Genomic DNA, 21,615 nt, shown 5'->3' on the forward strand with positions numbered 1-21,615 from the left:
GAAAGCTGTATTCAGTGAACCATCAGTAGGTTGCTACATATTAAAATAGAGACAGGGATTGTAACAGATGGGGCTAAACAGATAGGCAGAGTCCATCAGGCCTTCTTTTGTTATATTAGATTTGAATTTTTTTATGTGATGAAGAGCCACTGAAGACTTTTGAGTAGGACAGGTGATCTAAAAAGAGATTAGTGAAAGTGTTACTCGCTCAGTCTTGTCCGACTCTTTGTGACCCCATGAACTACAGCCCACCAGGCTCCTCTATCTATGGAATTCTCCAGGCAAGAGTACTGGAGTGGGTAGCCATTCCCTTCTCCAGGGGATCTTCCCGACCCAGAGATCAAACCCAGGTCTCCTGCATTGCAGGCAGATTCTTTACCATCTGAGTCACCAGGGTAGCCCTAGAGGACAGCAAGATGCAAGGCAGAGAGAACAGATAGGAGGTTACCACCATCATTCCAAGAAGATGAATGTCTGAAAGGGAGGCTGGGATAGGCTGAGACTAGTGAGAATCAAGGGAGGGGAGAAAATCAAGGCATATCAAGTTGGTACAATCTGTAGGAATTAATTATGGGATAGATGCGGGTGGGGGAATGAGAGATGGGGAGAAATCATGTTCAGATACATCCAGAGTTCTGAGATAAGTGCAGGAGAGATGATGAGCTGACTCAGAAGATCAGGAAAGCTATACCTCAGAGAATACAATGATGGTTACAAAAGGCATCTGGTATTGTCCTTCTGCTACTGTCTTAAAAGGGATTCTAGAGGGATTTTCTTTCCCTTGTTCCTCCAGCCCTACACTTGCATTACTGGCCTAAGGGGATACTCACCAGCTGGCCATGTCTATCATTACAGCCAAGTCTGAGAATTCCTGATTATACTTAGAGCCAGTGGAGCTGCTGACACAGACAGTCATTAGCAGACGACCCTTTTGGAACAAACTACGCTTTAAAATGTAAACGGTGGAGGCATTTTCCTTGCGTTGTCCAGAAAGAACTTTCTGCTGCCTGAGCCTGGATTAATCATGAGAGAGTTCGTCAACATTCCACTGGTACATATTCTTACTTTGGTTGCCTTCAGCGGGACTGAGAAACTTCCAAAAGGTTGGTTTCAGCACTCTTGTCTCCTGTTGCCTTGTGACAGTTCTAAAGTGCATGTGTGTGTTCCGATCATGACTGATTCATGATGGCAGGCTTGGGTTTTTACTTGGTGAAGTGGGGGTGCAGTATATGGAGAGGGAGAAAGCTATGTAAATAAGCAATTGATGGATGGTCTCCATTCTACTGCTATCCGTCCCCAGCTTAAGCTCTACAATAAAAAGTTTAGCCATTCAGTGCGTACAGAGTCCTCACTTGTAAGAGAAACATTAACAGGTAGACTGCAAGTTATTGAGGTCAGTGTGTTTATGTGTATGTCAAACTTCAGGGTGGTCTAAATGGATGATGAAAACCTTTTTACATCAGGTTTGCCAGGAATGTATCAATCGCACTCCCAGATATCCAGAGTGTTTGCTTCTGAGCAAAAGCACTTCCATTTTCAGTTTCAGCTCTGCAAAACTCTTAATCAATATTTGAGTTCCTCCCAAATAAAAATTAGAGAAAGATGCACACAAGTTGCCTATAAGATAAAAGTCTGAAGAGCAACGGGTTCTCCATGGAAGGAGGCTGGAGTCATGATTTGGCTTGGAAAGAGACTGTGTAAGGTTTTTTTTCAGAGGCTTTGGAATGTACCGGAAATAACACCACCTCAGGGGAAAGGAAAGCAACTTAAGAAACTGACAAACACCTGTTGTGGTAGCAAGAATGTCCACAGCTTCTGGCCAGTGTATTATGAAACTGCGACTAGTGTATTTCAAATCAGGAAGAAAGGCAGGAAAATAGGTGATTTGCAAAGTGACTGAGGGCTTCATTGAAGTCTTTTTACAAAGACATGAGAAAGCAAATGGAATAATATTTAAAAGTTTTCTGATTAATGGACTGTTGTTTAGTAGCTCAGTCATGTCCAACTCTTTTGCAACCCCATGAACTGTAGCCTGTCAGGCTCCTCTGTCCATGGGATTCTGCAGACAAGAATACTGGAGCGGGTTGCTTCTCCAGGGCATCTTTCCAACCCGGGACTGAATCCCCGTCTCTTGCATTGGTAGGCAGATTCCTTACCATTGAGCCACCAGGGAATTAAACATATTACAGTAGAGTAAAAAGAGTTCTGTGAATTTATGACACATTCAAATGAATTATTTTCCCTTCATATTACTTTACCAAAGAACTGAAGGGTTTGTATTGTGTAGATAAGCGAAGGTAGTTATAGTGTATATTAGATGGAAAACATAGAGTAGATTTTGTGGTTCACTAGAAATTTTGGAACCACAAGGTCAAAATTCACATACTAAGAAGATAAAGTTTTCTTCACTAACAGTCTGATTTCATAGATTTATGCTGTTTCATTTCTTTCTTTTTCTATTTTATGTGCACAGAAGGGTATGTTTCAATGCATTTAAACTTTTGTCAACGAATACTTTAAGGTACCTCCAGATAAAAGAGAATCTATATCTTTTCAAATAGCTAATAATAGCCAGGAAGACTTAACATTGGCTTCAGATTATTTTAATACTTCCTGATCATACAACGGCTGTCCGGAAGGGCAGCACTTGGATGTTTGGACTTATGGATTGTTGTAAGTTTATTTGTGCGATTCTAAACCATGAAGTTACATAAAAATGACATGGTTAGATGCTAAAATGTACTGAAATCCAGTCTTACAAGGAACACAACAATTGATTTTTCTGATTCAAATTAGAATCCCATGCATGAGAAAAACCAAACCCAACCTCCTAATTTCTATCTAGAAAGAGATGATTTGTAGTTTCCAAATTTATAGGTAAAGCACACTGTTTCTATTTTGAAAACTTTACAAAATCATAAATGTAACAAAGCCAAAATCCTGACCTCTAAATAAAATAGCCAGATTGTTACCCCAACTTTGTTTATTTGTTTATAGTTTATTTACTGCTTTAATTAGATTTTAAACTCAAAAAATTAAAGCAATATTTTTGCCTATTATACTCAAAGAGAGTATTTGAGTATTATTGAAAAATCTAAATTAATATGGGTTTAACATCAGCCTTAGCCAAAACACCAGGCCTGGAAGAGCAAACATTCATTAACTACACTTACCAGTTCTGAGAATAAACACTATTATGAAAATACAATCCTTAACATTTTACATGTTGAAGTGCATGGAATATGTTGGTACAAAAACACATTAATATGTGATTATTTTAGTACTATTAACAGTAATGAAATTATGCTACACAAAATATCTCTAGTTGTTTTCTCTATTCTTGGCAGAAGGCAATAATAGGAAGAGGTTTTTCAGATGGTACACCTTTTTCCTAAGTCCTTTATTGCGAATGAATCAAGGCATCTGTACCATAATATATCATAAAGTAAACTGACACAGTTAAAATAGTGCAAGAGTATTCTGTGGATTCTTTTCCAATCATCAGCATGTGATTTCTTCAATAAAATTAATAACCAACTTTGTAGAATAGCTTATTATTATAGTTTTAGTTTAATTGAGATTCCTAATGCTCAAAGACAAAGAGAAAGGTCACTGTCTTTCTGAATCATTTCACCTGGTGATACTTTCAATCATGAGCTCAGTATCAAACCACAAGGAGGAGAATTTTATAAACAGTCATGTATAAAAACAGCCAACATTTTATTGAACATTTGCCTTAACCACATTCTTCAAAAATATTTAACACTTTATCAGGGAGTACCAAGTGTACAGTGGGATTTTCTGTAGGAGTATGGGAGTTCATGAAACAGCCTTGAATCTGTTCTATGCACAAAGAACTCCTGTCCAAACTCCACTCTTAAAATTATCCCATTACTATCATACCTAGAAGTTCTTGAGTCTTAAGTGATTTATCTTTAGATATATGTTAATGACTTCTTCTAAATCATATGTATACAGGGATAGGATTCACAGATTCAACATACGACTAAGTCAGAACAGGCACAGCTGTCACTGAAATCTGGGACACCGAGGATTGGATGAATGGTTTATATTGACATACACTGAAAGAGTAACTCATTCCATAGTTGGGGAAACAACAGTTGCTTTAAATATTATTGACTTTAAAGAACAAAGTGCAGAAATGGCAAGATTTCTACCACAAATCCAGTGGTGAAGTAGGCAACTTCTCGGTGAAATAGGACATGAGGTTATTGGGGGAAAGTGATAAGTGAGGATGCGTAGAGGACCTAACGGAAGTGATCCCATTCAGAGAGGTGAGAGAAGTGGACCAGAGAATGTAGAAAGACCACATGTCCATGCTGGGGACCTGCTGGGGTTGGGGACTGCACCCCCATAGTGGTCCTGATCTGTACCCTTGTATCACTTTATTCAAGGATAACTTTATGAACCCAGGAGCAGTGAGGACAGCTGGTTGGATTAGTTCAAGACTGGTACTTTCCAGGGTCAGTGCAGCTAAAGGACTAGAGGGTAAGGGAACTGAGATTATATGGCAACAAAGCATGCAGTTTAGGCCAAAAAATGAAGAAAGTGAAAGGAGGATACTTTAGGCCTGGAAAAGAATGTTAAGATCAACTTCCTTTTTCTAGCCCCCAATGCCTTTTTGTGTGTCTTTCAGGAAAGCGGGTCTTCACTGTGAGCCTCAGTTTTCTCCTAAGATGAAGTACCTATCAGTGTTCAGCTTACAATGTTATACACTATGCTGAGGACTCTCAATGAGTGGTGAAATGACCCCACCTGGGGAACAGGCACATTTTAGATGAGTCCCTGTGAAATCATGCCTTAATACCGAAGGGCTGCCCTTAGGAGAGGTCATTTCAGAAATCCTAACAGACTGACCCAGAATTCCTACCTTCCTGTCCTCACTGTCATTTCTGAAGGCAAAGACCAAGAGTATGTTCTGTGACAAAGAGTTAATGATATGGCATTAATAAGTGACTAAACAGCACAGTAACTATTGAGATTATCAATGAACCTTATATAAGTTCCAGAGACTTCATAATAAAAAATAACATTTGATTACATCACTAGAAGTATGTGTCAGTTTCTAAGATATGACAAATGATGAGCAATACTGAATACCTCTTTGGGGGATTTGAAAGATTTCTAATACCCATGTGTTTTCTCATCCTGAAAAAGCAATACTCCATTCATGATGTTAGAAAAGCATGAATATGTCGCATGTCTGAGCCCTAATTTACTAAAACAGAAAGGAGCAAACACACCTGACTTCTTTGTTTACTCAGTTATTTGGTTATGTCAATCAGTAAATGATCGATCCGAAGTTGCTATGGCAATGACTGTGTGTTACAGTCCATAAAAGGACAACATTACAACTGTCTCATCCAGCAGCCAATATTCCAGTTCAGTTACTCTTTGGGTACAGAAAAGCACTGTGTTCACTTTTATGTTTTTGTTGTTCATGCGGTCCTTGGAAAGAGGGGAGAAATAGTGTCCCAGTTTAAATAGGCCCTGGCTGAGATGAAAGCTGGACAGTAGAAAGAAAGCAAACAGAGACAGTCTGCTGATTCTATAAATATTATTAAATACAACTATGTGATTGTGTCAGTAAAAATTTAAAAGTGATTTGTTTGGATAATTTTGGACTGTGGGCAAGCTGGGCTTAACCAACAATATTTTGCCTATAGAAATTGATATTAATGTCAGTCTTATTTTTTCCCTTGTCTGTGAGTAACTAGTACTACACAGAAGACATGGTATGGCTTAGAGTTAAAAGTTAAGAATTTTAAATCAACCTTACCCATGAAATTCAGTTCTGTCACTTCCTGCTCTTATTTTGTTTAGATAAGTTACTGACCCTTGCATAGCCTTCATTCAACTGCAAGTGAGAATAATAATAGTATCTGCCTTTATGTTTATTGTGATAAATAAATGAGATCATGAATGAAAAGTATAACTCGTGGCTGATGGCAGGTTCTTAATCAATTTTAGATGTTAACATTATTAAAAACAGAATCAAACCTCACATAAAACCATCATGCCACTGAACACTAAGGGAAGCTGTTCTCAGTGACACCTCATGTATTTCTTCATATTTAAGCTTGTCAAGACATTCCAAGATTTCTTTCTTTGATTCAAACTGATCTCAACAGAGTTTGTGCCACCTCCCTGGAAAGATAATATCAATAGTATATCTGCTTCCTCTGTCACTTCTGGATCTGCATATTGAATGAGAAGAAACTAATGAATCAAGTTTGGGGGTTTTAGTAAAAATAATACATGGCATTAAGAATGATAACTGAAAACACAAGATATGCAAAACTCTAAAAGAGAAAGTCACTCATATTTTCAGGACTATTAACATAATAATACCCTAAAAAATAGATATAATGATTGTTTATGCAATTCTGCTGCCTACCAGGAACTATTATATAAACAGGATACTATTTATACAGTCATTGTAAATGGTAAGGTTTGAAGATATTGATAATACAGAATATGCTCATGGGTTAGTGCCTCTCTGAGGAAAAAAAAGGCCCTGATATGTTGAATTTGTTGATTGCTGTAGTGCAAATGCTTCAATCATAGCCAACTTCAAGGTACCAACAAAGACTGAGTTGGGAGGAGAAGTATAGTAGCACAGCTGTGTATGTAATTTCTACAGACATTAGATATCAATAACCCCAATAACATGGATAATAGAAAAATGTAGTAAAATAATCAGGAAGTGATAAATGTTGAGTATTACTTCTTTGTTTTTAACACAGTTATTTTAAACATAAATTCATATAATTTAGTTTTAAATAATGGCTCTATTCAATTGCTTTGTTAAATTTATGAAAAATTAACACTTGACTCTTGCAAGCCAGTATAAGCCAGTTCCAGCAGACCAGAGAAGATAAAGCTGTGAGCCTCTTTTTCCACTTTTGTACAGTTAGTAGTACAATTATTCTGTTTTGTGCAGTGAAATTCATCTATATGCCTTTCCATTTTGAGAATTTTTGGGGGGATGCTTAGTTGCTCAGTCATGTCTGACTCTTTGCCACCCTTTGGACTGTAGTCCATCGGGCTTCTCTGTCCATGGGATTTTTCAGGCAAGAGTACTGGAGTGGGTTAGCATTTCCTCCTCCAGGGGATCTTCCTAATGCAGGCATCAAACCTCCATCTCTTGTGTCTCCTGCATTGTAGGTGGATTCTCTACCTGCTGAGCCACCGAAACCAGGAGTATAACTCAATAGTTCAGGTTTCTGTCTCTAAATTATGCAATCAAATAACATAGATTACTCCCTATGGGCCAAAAACAGTGTTAAATGCATTATGTACATTTATTTACTGTACGTAATCATCATGTCAAGCTTCAGTCAGTTCAGTCGCTCAGTCATTTCTGACACTTTGCAACCCCATGGACTGCAGCACACCAGGCTTCCCCGTCTATCACCAACTCCCAGAGCTTGCTCCAATTCATGTCTAATGAGTCAGTGAGGCCATCCAACCATCTCATCCTCTGTCGATCCCTTCTCCTCTAACCTTTAGTCTTTCCCAGCATTAGGGTCTTTTCCCATGAGTCAGTTCTTTGCATCAGGTGGCCAAAGTTTTGGACTTTCAGCTTCAGCATCAGTCCTTCCAATGAATATTCAGGGTTGATTTCCTTAAGGATTGACTGGCTTGATCTCCTTGCAGTCCAAGGGACTCTCAAGAGTCTTCTCCAACACCAGCGTTCAAAAGCATCAGTTCTTCAGTGCTCAGCTTTCTTTATAGTTCAACTCTCACATTCATACATGACTACTGAAAAAACCATAGCCTTGACCAGACGAACATTTGTTGGCAAAGTAATGTCTCTGCTTTTTAATATGCTGTCTAGGTTTGTCATAGTTTCTCTTCCAAGGAGCAAGCATCTTTTAATTTCATGGCTGCAGTCACCATCTGCAGTGATTTTGGAGCCCCCAAAAATAAAGTCTGTCACTGTTTCCATTGTTCCCTCATCTATTTCCCATGAAGTGATGGGACCAGATGCCATGATCTTAGTTTCCTGAATACTGAGTTTTAAGCCAACTTTTTCACTCTCCTCTTTCACTTTCATCAAGAGGCTCTTGATGTCAAGCTTATGCAATGGTTTTATTGTTATCTCTGTCTACAGCTAAAGATGCCAAGGCAACTAGTTAGGTGAGTCAGTAGAGATGGGAAGTGATGGAGCAGGGATTTGGATTCAATTCCTAGGCTAGAGTTTTTCACTGTCTCATTCCTCAGTTTTGTTGTTATTTAGTCACTAAGTCGAGTCTGACTCTTTTGCAACTCCATGGACTGTAATCTGCCAGGTTCTTCTGTCTGTGGGATTTCCCAGGCAAGAATACTGGAGTGGGTTGCCATTTCCTTCTCCAGGGGATCTTCCTCACCCAGGGATCAAACTCGCATCTCCTGTGCTGGCAGGCGGATTATTTACCACTGAGCCACCAGGAAAGCAATTCCTCAGTAGTCTGTCTTTCTTTTTAAACAATAAAAGCATTCAATATCATCCATTATCCTTTGGGCCCATCATTACCTGCAACCTTATTATCATATGATGTTTTTAATCACTATGTATGTGATTATGCAATTGATCACTTATTTTGTTCATCAGTTGTTTAGAAAACTCTACCTTTTTTTAAGAGGTTGACTTTCTAAACCTTTTATCAATTACAAATTTGCTTCCATTGCATTGGAAAATTAACATTTCTGTGGCATTCTGATTATGTCCTATAATTTTTATTATGAAGATAATACATATTCATGTCCATGCTCAGTCATGTTCAACTCTTTGCGACCCCAAGGACTTTAGCCTGCCAGGCTCTTCTGTTCATGGAATTTCCCAGGCAAGGGAATATCCAGTACTGGAGTGGGTTGCTATTTCCTTCTCCAGGGTATCTTCCCGACCCAAGGATTTGAGCCCGCATCTCCTGCACTGGCAGTTGGGTTTTTATTATTGAGCCACCAGGGAAGCCTGATAATATATATTAATTTTATATATTTTAATATTATATAGTATGTCTTGTAATATTTTGCTGTAAGATACAGCAAGACAAAGATAAAAAAGTATACATAATGCTCACAACTAGGAGATAAATGATAATAACATTTTGGAATTCATCCATTTTTCCATTCTCTCTTAGGTGTGTATAATTTTCTTTAAAATTTTTGGAGCCTATTACTTCATTATAATATCTCCTGGTAATACCAGTTTAAGTTTGGGATTTGTTTATTTTGAGTCTATATTTATTAAATTACTTATTTACTTACTTAATTTGGCTGTGTCGGGTCTTACCTGTGGCACTTGGGACCTTTCATTGCAGCCCATGGACTCTCTAGCTGGGGTGTGCAGGCTCAGTGCAACTGTGGTGCGCGTGGGCTTCAGTTGCCCAGCAGCATGTGGGATCTTAGTTCCTGGACCAGGGGTTGAACCTGCATCCACTGCATTGCAAGGCGGATTCTTTAACCACTGGACTACCAGAAGTCCTGAGTCTATATTTTTAAATAATTAAATGTCTTGATTGTTATCTTGTTGATGGATTGTTTCTTTTATCATTAAGAAGTCTTTTTTCACTCTTCAAATGCTTACTTATCACTTTATATTGAAGTTCATCTTATATTAGTACTATTACTCTATTGCTTTATCACTTTGAGTAGTGTTTACTTTGTATATATTTTCCATTCTCTTTACTTGCAACATTTGTTTTAAAATAATTAGATATGTCTTTCGTGTTTTTTAATCGTGTATCTGTCTTTCCACAGATCAGTTCATACCATGGGTGTTTACTGTGATTTCTGATGTATTTGGGCATGTTTATTCCAAATTAATTTGTATCTTCTGTTAACCACACCTGTTCTTGGCTCATTTATCCTCCTTTTTGCCTTCTTCATTTTTTTTTAATTGATGCAGTTTCAGTTCCTTTTGTTCTCCTGATGCTTTGGAAAGTTTGATTTTTAATCTATTATTTTGGTGGCAAGAATTAATGAAATTTCAACAGTGTGCTTCTAACTTTATATTATCTTCCCATGTTTGTAGTTATTCAGTATTTGTCATCTTCCTGCTTACAATAAAGAGCTTAGAGTGTTTTAACAATCTGCTAAACTTCTTCCCTATATTTTCATCTTATAATTATTTATCTAGAATTCTAGTTCCACTTTTTTTAAACATAAAAATTAATGAGCTTTTAAAAAAATATATTCCACAACATCTAAAATTGCAGTTATAGTTTATCACCACCTATGGACAGAGGAGCCTGGTAGGCTGCAGTCCACGGGGTCACTAAGAGTCGGACACGACTGAGCGACTTCACTCTCACTTTTCACTCTCATGCACTGGAGAAGGAAATGGCAACCCATTCCAGTGTTCTTGCCTGGAGAATCCCAGGGACGGTGGAGCCTGGGGGGCTGCCGTCTATGGGGTCGCACAGAGTCCGACACGACTGAAGCGACTTAGCAGCAGCAGCAGCATGCTTACTATAGTGGCTCAGTGGTAAATAATCCTCCTGCCAATCCAGGAGATGCAGTTTCGATCCCTGGATCGGGAAGACCCCTGAAGAAGGAAATGGCAACCTGCTCCAGTATTCTCGCCTGGAAAATCCCATGGACAGAGGAGCCTGGCAGATTACAGTCCATGGGGTCACAAAAGAGTCAGACATGACTTAATGACTGAACAACAACAAATGCTTACTATGGTTTCTTGTCCCTGGCCCCTTTCTTTTGGATACAAGTTATTTCTTACAGAGATTATATACTTTTGGTAACTGTTTCAGAGAAGGTCTCAGTGGTAAACATTTGTCTGCATGTTCATTTTAAAAAATGATTATCTAAGCTGGCTATAGAATTCCAGCCTAGCAGTAATTTTTTTCCTCAGCCTTTTAAAACTATTACTCCAATGCCTTTTGGTATCAGTTGTTGCCAAATAATACCAAGTGAGCCTAATTGCCATTCTTCTTAAAGTAATTGATCTTTTCTTTCTAGTAAGGTTTAAGATTTTCTTTATCTTTAATTGTCCACAGTTTTAATTTAGTGTATCTAAGAATGAATTAATTTTTCTTTATCTGGCTTGATGCTTGGTGGAAACTTTCAACCTGAATATTCTGCTTTATTTTTCAAGTTTGAAAAATAATCAGAAATTTACCCCTTTACATATTACTTCTATGCTATTTCTTCTATTTTATTTTTCTGGACTTCTATTAGAAGTTTATTAATTTTTGCCCATCTTTATGTCTCTTAACTATTAATACTTTCCATCCTTTATTTCTTTGTACTGCATTCTGTATATTTTAACGGTTATTTTAGTGCAAAGTTGGAGGAAAGGGTGGGCCTCAATGCCTAGATATAAAATATAAAATATGTCAACTCACTTAAAAATTCTGCCCTCTTCTTTCAGCTATTCTCTTCTCAATCTTTAAAGAAAATTTATGCCTTTTATAAAGGTCTCAGAAATAGAGTTTGGTTCATTTAAACAATACATTAGTCAATGTGCTAGCCCTCTGGATAGAGAGAGGTCTGAGACATGGCTCCTGACCCAAAGGTCAGGGTTTTTATAACTTAGCATAGGACAAAAACATAAACAAATCATTCTAAGAGCATGTGTGTGGCAAGTGCTATAAGAGCGACATAAACAGGATGAGCCAAGGTTAAAGAAAAGGGTATTTGGTTCAGTCTAGCAAGTCAGGGAGATTGGGAGGAGATGATACTTGAACTGGACCTCGTGAAAAAAATTAACACTCACAAAAGAGATGTGGGTTAAATGGGACCCTCAGCCTCTGAGTTTACTGAAAAGATAAGTTTCATTTAGAAACTGAATGCGTTTTTCCCCTTCAATGATGTACCACCTCACACTAGTCAGAATGGTCCTTGTCAAAAAAAATCAAACAATAAATGCTGGAGAGGATGTGGAGAAAAGGGAACCCTCTTGCACTGTTGGTGAGAATGTAAATTGATACAGCCACTATGGATGCATTTTCAATGGCCAGTGTGCCAGTTTGCTCTTATTTCATGGAGTTTTCACCCTCTGCATGTATGCTAAGTCACTTCAGTCATGTCTGACTCTTTGCAACCCTATGGACTATAGCCCTCCAGGCTCCTCTGTCCATGGGATTCTCCAGGCAAGAATACTGGAGTGGGTTGCCATGTCCTCCTTCAGGGGATCTTCCCACCTCAGGGATCAACCTGTGTCTCTTATGTCTCCTGCATTGGCAGACAGGTTCTTTACCACTAGCGCCACCTGAACATGAGTGTACAAATATCTATTTGAGTGCATGCGTGCTAAGTCACTTCAGTCATGTCCAACTCTGTGCAACCCTAAAAGGACTGCAGCCTGCCAGGTTCCTCTGTCTATGGTTTTCTCCAGGCAAGAATATGAGAGTGGGTTGCTATTTCCTCCTCCAGGGGATCTTCCCGACCCAGGGATCAAACCTTCATCTTTTACATCTCCTACATTCTTTACCACTAGTGCCACCTGGGGAGCCCCATCTATTTGAGTTACTGCTTTCAATTCTTTTGGACACATATATACCCAGAAGTGAAATTCCTGGATCATATATTCGTTCCATGAACAGAGGAGCCTGGTGAGCTACAGTCCATGGGGTCGCAAAGAGGCAAACACAACTGAGTGACTAACACATTAATTCTCCGCTTAATTATTTGAGGACCCACCATCCTGCTTTACACAGTGGCTGCGCCAATTTACTTTCCCACCAACAACGCACACAGGTTCTAATTTTTCCACATCCACACCAACATTTATTGTTACGTATTTTTTTGATTTATAACCATTCTACAGTATGTAAAGTAGTATCTTAGAGTGGTTCTGATTTGCATTTCCCTTAAAGGCTAATAATGTTGAGTATCTTTTTATGTGCTTGTTGTCCATCTGTATATATTCTTTGGAGACAGGTTGATTCAGCTTCTTTGCTCATTTTTTATTGTTTGGGTTATTTTGGATTATTTGCCTTTAAATTATTGAGTCTTTTCCTAATCTATTTGTTTGTAGCTGTGTGGATCCTCTAAAAATCCAATGAAGCTTCAGCTTCAAAGCCTCTCATTTGCAGGAGCACCCTTTGAAGACATCCAATGGTCTCTAGCCAAGTGTTCATATTGTATTTCATTGAATAAAATACAATATGAATAATATACATCAACGTGTTTTATTGAAATTTGGGAAAAATTATTTTTAAACAGGAATTGTTAAGATGGCTTCCTCTTTTCACACTCACTTCCCATCAGTGACACTTTCCTTCCAGTTGATTGATGTGAGGGAGGCAATAGATATTTTGTATCCATAATTTTATATATTTTCTCCTAAAAAGGATATCTAAATTATATTAACTTTGGGCTTCACCAAAACCAGGCTCTGCCTCCACTCATATATAATAAATTCTAAGCCCAATTCTCCTGAGAGCCTCCTCTTTTGATTCTCAAATGCCTAGTTTGAAAGTAGCAACAAAATCCTCTGTATAAAATTCTTCTTCCCTTTTGGCAAATTTCTGCTATGGGGCAACATCATTCTCATTCAGGTCCATTGCGACCTCTGAATGCTTACAGTGAAAGTGAAAGTCATTCAGTCGTGTCTGACTCTTTGTGATCCCGTGGACTATACAGACCATGGAATTCTCCAGGTTAGAATACTGGAATGGGTAGCCGTTCTCTTCTCCAGGGGGTCTTCCCAGCCCAGGGATCAAACCCAGGTCTCCCACATTGCAGGCAGATTCTTAGCCAGCTGAGCCATAAGGGAAGCCCGACTGCTTACAGGAGGGTTAGGAACCAGTATTGTAGAATGCCCGGCTTTCACCTCTCCTCTCCTTTCAGCCCCTGTCATCACCACTCCTCTTGAAACAGTGGACGCCTTAGTTGAAGAAGTCGCTACTTTCATGTGTGCTGTGGAATCCTACCCCCAGCCTGAAATTTCCTGGACCAGAAATAAAATTCTAATTAAGTAAGTATTCTGCCTTTTCCCACCAAGAATGACCAAGGCTGACTTGGGATTTATCTTTGTCATAAATGCAATCACAGCTCTTGGCAGTACTAAAGTTCACCTTCTAGAATATTTAAAATGTAACTCCCACATTTTATAAATGTGAGATTTGAACTTCAGTGAGGTTAAGGGAATTGTCCAACGCCAAGTGATTTAACTGATATGGCAGTCAGGGCTGTTTCCTAGATCCAGGTTAGGTCCTAGAGGAAATTTCACAGTAATTAGGAAACACCATGGTATCCTAATTCTGGGGGTACATGTTCCAGGACATTCTGGGGAGTTAATAGGGACCAGCCTCATTTCCTGTACTTTCAATATCCCAATCAAGTCATGCATGTTGTCTAGGAATCTGACCTCTAGGTAATCATTACTTTTTCTTTTGAAAGTCAGAAAGGACTCCTGATGTATATAGTAAGGTAACCTCTCAAACAGTAAAATTTCTACTTGGCATATAAAGGTTATGCTATCCTTTCCTCATTACAATAGCTATCTGACCAAAAATACTCCAAAATATCTGTAACAAAGGGAACCACTAGCTTTCTAGAAGGCTACATACCTTGAGTTAGGGCTAGAGTGTTTAACTGCTCCATAGGCTTGCGTCCATGAACTTGGATGGGGAAAAATTGTGTCTTTGTTTTCACTAAACTCTAATTGAAATTTTGTATTTCCTTCTATTATATGCGCTGTAATGTGGGAAATTACCCTGGGCTATGGAAGCCTTAAAGTACTCTATCAGGCAAGCTATCTCAGAAATCCTGGAATAGGAAGGCTTATAAACCAAATTAAGATGCTTGAAATACAGTTTAATAAATCAATTTAAAATACCCAATGAAACAAAAAGACAACCTACAGAATGGGAGAAAATATTTGCAAATTATATAACCAATAAGGAGTTAATATCCAAAATACATAAACTGCTCCTACAACTCAATATCCAAAAATAAAAACAAAAAACCCATTCAAAAAATGGGCAAAAGAGCTGAATAGACATCTTTCACAAAGACATACAGATGGCCAACAGGCACATAAAAAGATGCTCAACATCACTAGTTATTAGAGAAACAACAATGATATATCACCCCACATCAGTTGGGTTGACTATCATCAAAAAGTCTACAAATAACAAATGTTGGAGAGGATGTGGAGAAAACAAAATCCTTACACACTATTGATGAGAATGCAAGTCGGTGTCACCTCTATGGAAAACAGTATGGAGGCATCTCAAAAGCCAATAATACGTGTACTGTATGATCTAGTAATTCTACTCCAGGGTATATATCCAGAAAAAAATGAAAACACTAATTTGAAAAAGTACATGCACCCCAAATTCATAGCAGTACTATTTCCAATAGCCAAGATATGGAAGAAACCCAAGTGTCCATAACAGATGAATAAGTAAAGAAGATGTGGTATATATTTACAATGGAATCTTACTCAGCCATAAAAAAGAATGAAATTCTGTCATTTGCACCAGGGTATATGGACTTAAGAGAATATTATGCTTAATGAAATAAGTCAGAGAACAAAAAAGACTGTATGCTACCACCCACAGATGGAATCTAAAAAGTAATACAAATGAATGTATGTGCAAAACAGAAACAGACTCACATAGAAAACGAACTAATGGTTACCAAAGGGGAGAGGGAAGAGGAATGCAAATTAGGGGTATGGGATTAAGAGATACGTGTGTGTGTATGTGTGTGTGTGTGTGTGTGTACTGTCGCTTCAGTCATGTCCAGATCTTTGCAACTCCATGGACTGCAGCCTTCCAGGCTCCTCTGCCCATAAGATTCTCCAAGCAAGATTACTGGAGTGGTTTGCCATTTTCTTCTCCAGGGGATCTTCCTGACTCAGGGATCCAACCTACACCTCTTTCAGCTCCTGCACTGGCAGGCAGGTTCTTCACACTAGTGCCACCTGGGATTACTATGCAGAAAATAAATGAGCAACAGGATATACCATATAGCACATGGAACTATAGCCCTTATCTTGCAATAACTTTTAATGGAGTATAATCTGTAAACATACTGAATCACTAGGCTATGTACACCTGAAACTAATATAATATTGTAAATCATCTATACTTCAGTAAGAAAGAGGAAAACAATTTATATTTTGAAAATTACAAATACTGTGTCCCTCACAATCTACAAGCGATTTATATACTTTAAGCAGCAATGATACAACAGATTATGAATCTTGAAAGTTTCTATTTCACAGAGTGGCTGGACTCCTAGTCCACAAGCACATCTGTAAAATATTCCAATATTCACATTTTCCAAGCAAACTTACACATAGAAAAAAAACAAAAGCAAAGCAAAAATTACATGAGAGTCAGTATCATGGCTATGCCCAGTTATTTAATGTGATTTAATGAACTACCCAATGATTATATCATCCTTAGTCACATAGACCAAAAATGACTATATTTTTATTTCCTCTTTAAGATCAGTGTGTGATGGGGGCCATCCATCAAATTCGAAATCAAGAATCCATTTCCTTTACATCTTTTGTTTTCAGGTTGTATTATTTTTTTCCATTTCTACTGTAACAAATTACCATAAAATTAGTGGTTTGACACAACACAAATTTATTATCTTACAGTTTTGGAGTTCAGAAGTCTGAAATCGGTCTCTTTGGGCTAAAATCAAGGTGTTGACAGGGCTGCATTCTTTCTGAAGGCACTAGAGGAAAATCTGATTTCTTGCCTGCGTTTCTTGGCCCTTTGCTCAATTTTGAAAGCCAGCAACTACATCACTCCAGCCTCATCACATCTCATTCTCTGATCCTCCTGCTTCCCTCTCCCATCTTTTAAGGACCCTCACTATTAGGTGGTGCTAGTGGTAAAGAATCTGCCTGCGAATGCAGGAGACGTAAGAGATGTGGGTTTGATCTCTGGGTCAGGAAGATTCCCCTGGAAGAGGGCATGGCCAGCCACTCTAGTATCCTTGCCTCGAGAATCCCACGGACAGAGAAGCCTGGCAGGCTACAGTCCTGGTCGATAGGTTGCAAAGAGTCAGACACAACTGAAGTGACATAGCATGCAAGCATGCATGATTACATAGGGCCCATCTGGATAATTCATGATACTCCATTTTAAGATTCTTGACATCTGCAAAATCCCCTTTGCCATGTAAGGTAACATATTCACAGGTTTTGGGGATTAAGACATGTATCTTTGAGGGGGGTTTTACTCTGCCTAATATATACTTGTTGCATAAAGCATTTTTATTTGGTCATAAAACTCACTTTTAGGTTGATATTTCCCCTCATATTTCTTTCCATTGTCCTAATCCCCTTCTTAACATTCAGATTGTGTGCCATTTAGTGAGATAATATATGTAAAACATAATTCTTACGGTGTGAGCCTCTTTTGCTCCCTATGTATCCCATGGAACTAGAATTGTGCCTGGCACTTGTTAGGCACTCAACAAACATTTGATTAATAAATGAACAAATACCTAGTCAACTGTTAGTTAATTCAATATATATATTTAACCCTTCCCCTTTTTCCCATTTTTTAAATTGAAGTATAGTTGATTTGGGACTTACCAGATGGCAAAGAATCTTCCTGCCAATCTTCCTGGTAAAGAATCTTCCTGCCAATGCAGGAGACACAAGAGATGCAGGTTCAATGCCTGGGTCAGGAAGATCCCCTGGAGCAGGAAATGGCAACCTGCTCCAGAATTCTTGCCTGGAAAATTCCATGGACAGAGGAGCCTGGTGGGCTACTGACCAGGGGGTCACAAAGAGCTGGACATGACTGAGCGACTGAGTGGGGCACACACATAGTTGATTTACAATGTTGTGTTAGTTTCAGGTGTATAGCAAAGTGATTCAGTGTGTGTGCGTGTGTGTGTGTATCCTCTTTTTCAGATTCTTTTCCATTATGGGTTATTATAATATATTGAATATATTTCCTTGTGCTATACAACAGGTCCTTGCTGTTTATCAATTTTATATATAGTAGTGTGTATCTGTTAATCCCTTTCTGCTAGTCACATGTATGTGTGTTTGTGTGTGTGTGTGTGTTCATTATCTGGCTGCTGTTCCCAGTAAATATGGGAGAGGACTCATATCTTGGGTAATGATATACTTTCCTAAATAAAGTAAATTTTATGTTGGGTGGGTTCTATCAATAGACACCACCTTTCGAAATTATTTTTGAAGAACTCAGCACTGCTTTGATTATTGGAGCCTAGGAAAGATTAGAAAATGTTAGCTTTCTACTCCCAAATAAGCTTATTCTATTATTCAGAACTTACTCAAGTTTCCTCTTCCCTTTCGTCTACTTCATCCATTGGTAAATCATCTGCTGGATCATATAATCATAGTCAGAAAAATCACAGATGGGGCCCTAACCTGCCATAATCGTCTGTGACCCACAGGCTCTTTGATACCCGGTACAGCATTCGGGAGAATGGTCAGCTCCTCACCATCCTGAGCGTGGAAGACAGTGACGATGGCATTTACTGCTGCATTGCCAACAATGGTGTGGGAGGAGCTGCCGAGAGCTGTGGAGCTCTGCAAGTGAAGATGAGTGAGTGGGAAAGAGAATCATCCGTTGATTTCTAAGCTGACTTGGTACACTTTGAAGCAGGCAGTAAACAGAGCCTCTTGCATATCTGGAGGTTGGGCAGCCAGACAAGTTCAAGTTCAAATCACAACCTTGAGACAGTTCCACACCTTTTATTCCTGCCATCACCCACCACCCTACAGGCAAGCCTCATCGTTTTCTGCCTTCTCCCATTTTCTAGCCTTTATTATGGCTCTTTATTTGCACCACCATGAAATCTTTCACCAGGAACTCCCCTTTAAAATCTTTACCTGTACCTTTAATTTAAAACAGTTTCATTACAACCAGATGCCCTTTTAATCTCTAACCTCTTTGCAGACACTTACTCTACCCTTTTGCCTTATTTCAAACCTGATTTTCTTGAGTGACTTTTCAAACTTGAGTGACTTTTCTGTTTAAAGGGAGGCTGTTTATTTCTTACCCACTTCAAGCCAACAAGACTAGCCCGTACTGATGGTTCATTGCTGCTTTTAAGCTATTATATTTTGCATTCCTGTGCAAAACCTTTCCTCTCATGAAGGCTTATACCATTTTGACCAATCTCTCTAACTCTATTCATCATCTACTCACTTCGAGGTCCTCTCCCATATTTCTCAAAGATTTTGGTTTCAGATTTATTATCTTTCTATCCACTCCTACTCCTGCCATTATCCTAAGGGATTTTAACAGCCATGAAACAGAACCACTATGCACTTCATCCTATAGCCCCTTGACCTTCACAAGTCCAATGATGTTAACCTTAACTCCTTATCAGTCTATCCAATCTATGATCTTGGTACCCCAGGAAATAGACTGTATTTCTAATATTAAACCGCATTAGGTCACATCCTGAACATGGACATTTCTATTTCCAGCTCTGTCTGATGAGGGAAGTGCTTTCTCACACTCAGGACTTGCCTCCAAACAGAAGGGAGAAACTTTATCGGTCTCTTTCTCAGCTAAGAACAGAGTCCAGCTCCCTCATGCCCTCCTTCCCACTCCAAACTACCACCATCATGGGCACACTCCTGCTTTTAACTCCTGTCTGTTCTCTGTCTCACTGACCCCCCAACAGACACTTCATTCAGTTCTCTCTTCACTTCATTCTCTCTCCTACCTGGTGTGGCAGCATCATGCAGACCTTACTAGCATCCTTAAATCTCATGAACCCTTGTGCCTCAGCACATGATGCTTGTAAACTCTCAACCTTGTAAGGACATAACCTTTATTTTCTCCTCTCTGATGTCACACTGCTGATGGGAAAAATCACAGAAATATGCATATTAGCACCATACAAAGCATGGTGGAATTCAGTTCTGCCTGTGACCTTTATTGTGAATTTTTGTTGTTGATTTTCATCACTATTTCTTTCATCTTTTATCTTTTAGTTTTGTTATTATTGTTTTGCTGGAGGAAGTCACTCGCTGCTTCTTTTCAGTGTGAACACATGAGATGTATTTTATGAATGTTTGCATGGCTGAAAGTCTTTATTTTGCCCCCAATCTTAAGTAAATAATTTGTCTCAGTACAAGTGGGAGTTTTAAAAGGCTTTTCCTTTAGGTTTTAATAGACAATTAATTATTCATTGTCATATGACATTTTAGGTTGCAGATAAGAAATCTCTTATTTGTTTTCACATAAATCTGATGTTTATCCCAAATTTTTTCAGATTTTTCTACTTCTAGAATTCTTAATGTTTCAAATTGACAAGAATACAAGCTTGTGTGTTCTTTTTTTATTTCTAGTCTTAGGTGACCCATTTTGCTCTAAAAACCAAAGGTTTTTTTTGTTTTTTTCCAAGTTAGCTACACTTTTTGTCTATTTTCTTCCTCTTCATTTGATCTCATTCTTAAACTTTCAATCAACCAATATCAGATTTCTTTTTTTTTGATTTTTTATAACTCCAATTTTATCCTCATATTTTCTATGTATCTATCTTGATATTCTACGTTCTAGGAGATTTGCTTGACTTTTCCTTCTTTTTCATGTATTTGGTCTTCAATATAACCATTCAGCTATTCTGATGTTATCCTTAGTACTTTGACCTAAAAATCCATAGTTTTAATTTCCAGATGTTCTTTCTTCCCTGATTGCTCTGTTTTTCATAGCCAACTCTATGTGTTGTATGGTGCAATATTCACTTATCTAAGGATACTATTTATACATTGTTAAAAACCATTTTCTTCTTTTTCCCTGCTTTACTAATTTTTTCTTCGTGCTAAGTTTTGATTTTATTTTGGTTCTTTTCCTTCATGTTTGTGGTCTTTCTCAGATGTCTGTTAATCTTTTATGTTTATCACACCTATAAATGATGTCTGAGATTAACTGTAATAGGTAAGTAGTGAGGACATCATGGGAAAAGCTGATCTGGAAGTTCTGAGAGTAAGTAGGTCAGGATGTACCCACAAATAGGCTTTCTTTCAGCATGTGGGGCAGTAAGAACACCAAGTAAGGAAGAAGGATCTATTTTGCTGATGAATGAAAGTGTGATTCCAAACACAGAGCATGTTTAATTATTTCAGTGCTTTGTGGTACTACTTTTCCTTCTAATATTGTTCGTATTCATTCTGGCACTAAACGTTCTTTATTTTGGTTCTACCCTAAAGCCCCTTTTCTTCTTCTCTCCTCTTCTTTACTCTACTCTCTCTTTAGGAAAGCTCACCTAGTGTGGATATACACTAGTGTGGCCATCCCAGTTGTTAACAATTTGGAATGCTTCTGCACTGCTTGCTAAAGAGCTGTTTCCTGAGACCCTCAGGGTCCCTACCCCCATTGCTACTCCTACTACCTAGGACCTCCTTAGGAAGCTCCTTCCCCCAGATTCTTTAGGGTCCAACAGCTAAAGGCTGAATTTTGGCAAAGCAGGACACCTCCAGCATCCAACATCAACAGAATAACCAGTTCTGATTAGTCAGTGCTCATGGCTCCACCTGAATCATGCTCCCTTAGAGTGGGGAATCCATCACTCCACATCAGTACTCAGTTCATCCCTAGTTTACTTCATCATCAATTACTCACAAAGGTTCTCCTGACCTCTCATCAATAGATGCCAAAGATATCTTTTTCACTGAGAAGATAT

General features: G+C 38.5%; 1 protein-coding gene across 6 annotated transcripts in view; it reads left to right on the top strand.

Annotated features, from left to right (window-relative positions):
- Positions 1–873: 873 nt before the first annotated feature.
- MUSK (muscle associated receptor tyrosine kinase) overlaps positions 874–21,615 on the top strand; it is a 91,846-nt gene continuing 71,104 nt past the window's right edge. For 4 of the 6 annotated variants that reach the window (XM_081573934.1, XM_081573916.1, XM_081573923.1 and 1 more), the window contains exons 1-3: positions 874–1,103; positions 13,816–13,942; positions 18,370–18,521. In XM_081573934.1, the coding sequence (XP_081430060.1) occupies positions 1,025–1,103; positions 13,816–13,942; positions 18,370–18,521 (358 nt within the window). In that variant the 5' untranslated portion in view covers positions 874–1,024. The remainder of the gene's footprint in view (positions 1,104–13,815; positions 13,943–18,369; positions 18,522–21,615) is intronic. The other 2 variants (XM_081573960.1, XM_081573950.1) reach the window with 1 other exon arrangement.

The sequence above is a fragment of the Giraffa tippelskirchi genome, chromosome 1, assembly GCF_054371585.1.
Source record: "Giraffa tippelskirchi isolate mGirTip1 chromosome 1, T2T-mGirTip1v1.2.pri, whole genome shotgun sequence".
In the NCBI taxonomy this organism is placed as follows: Eukaryota; Metazoa; Chordata; class Mammalia; order Artiodactyla; family Giraffidae; genus Giraffa; species Giraffa tippelskirchi.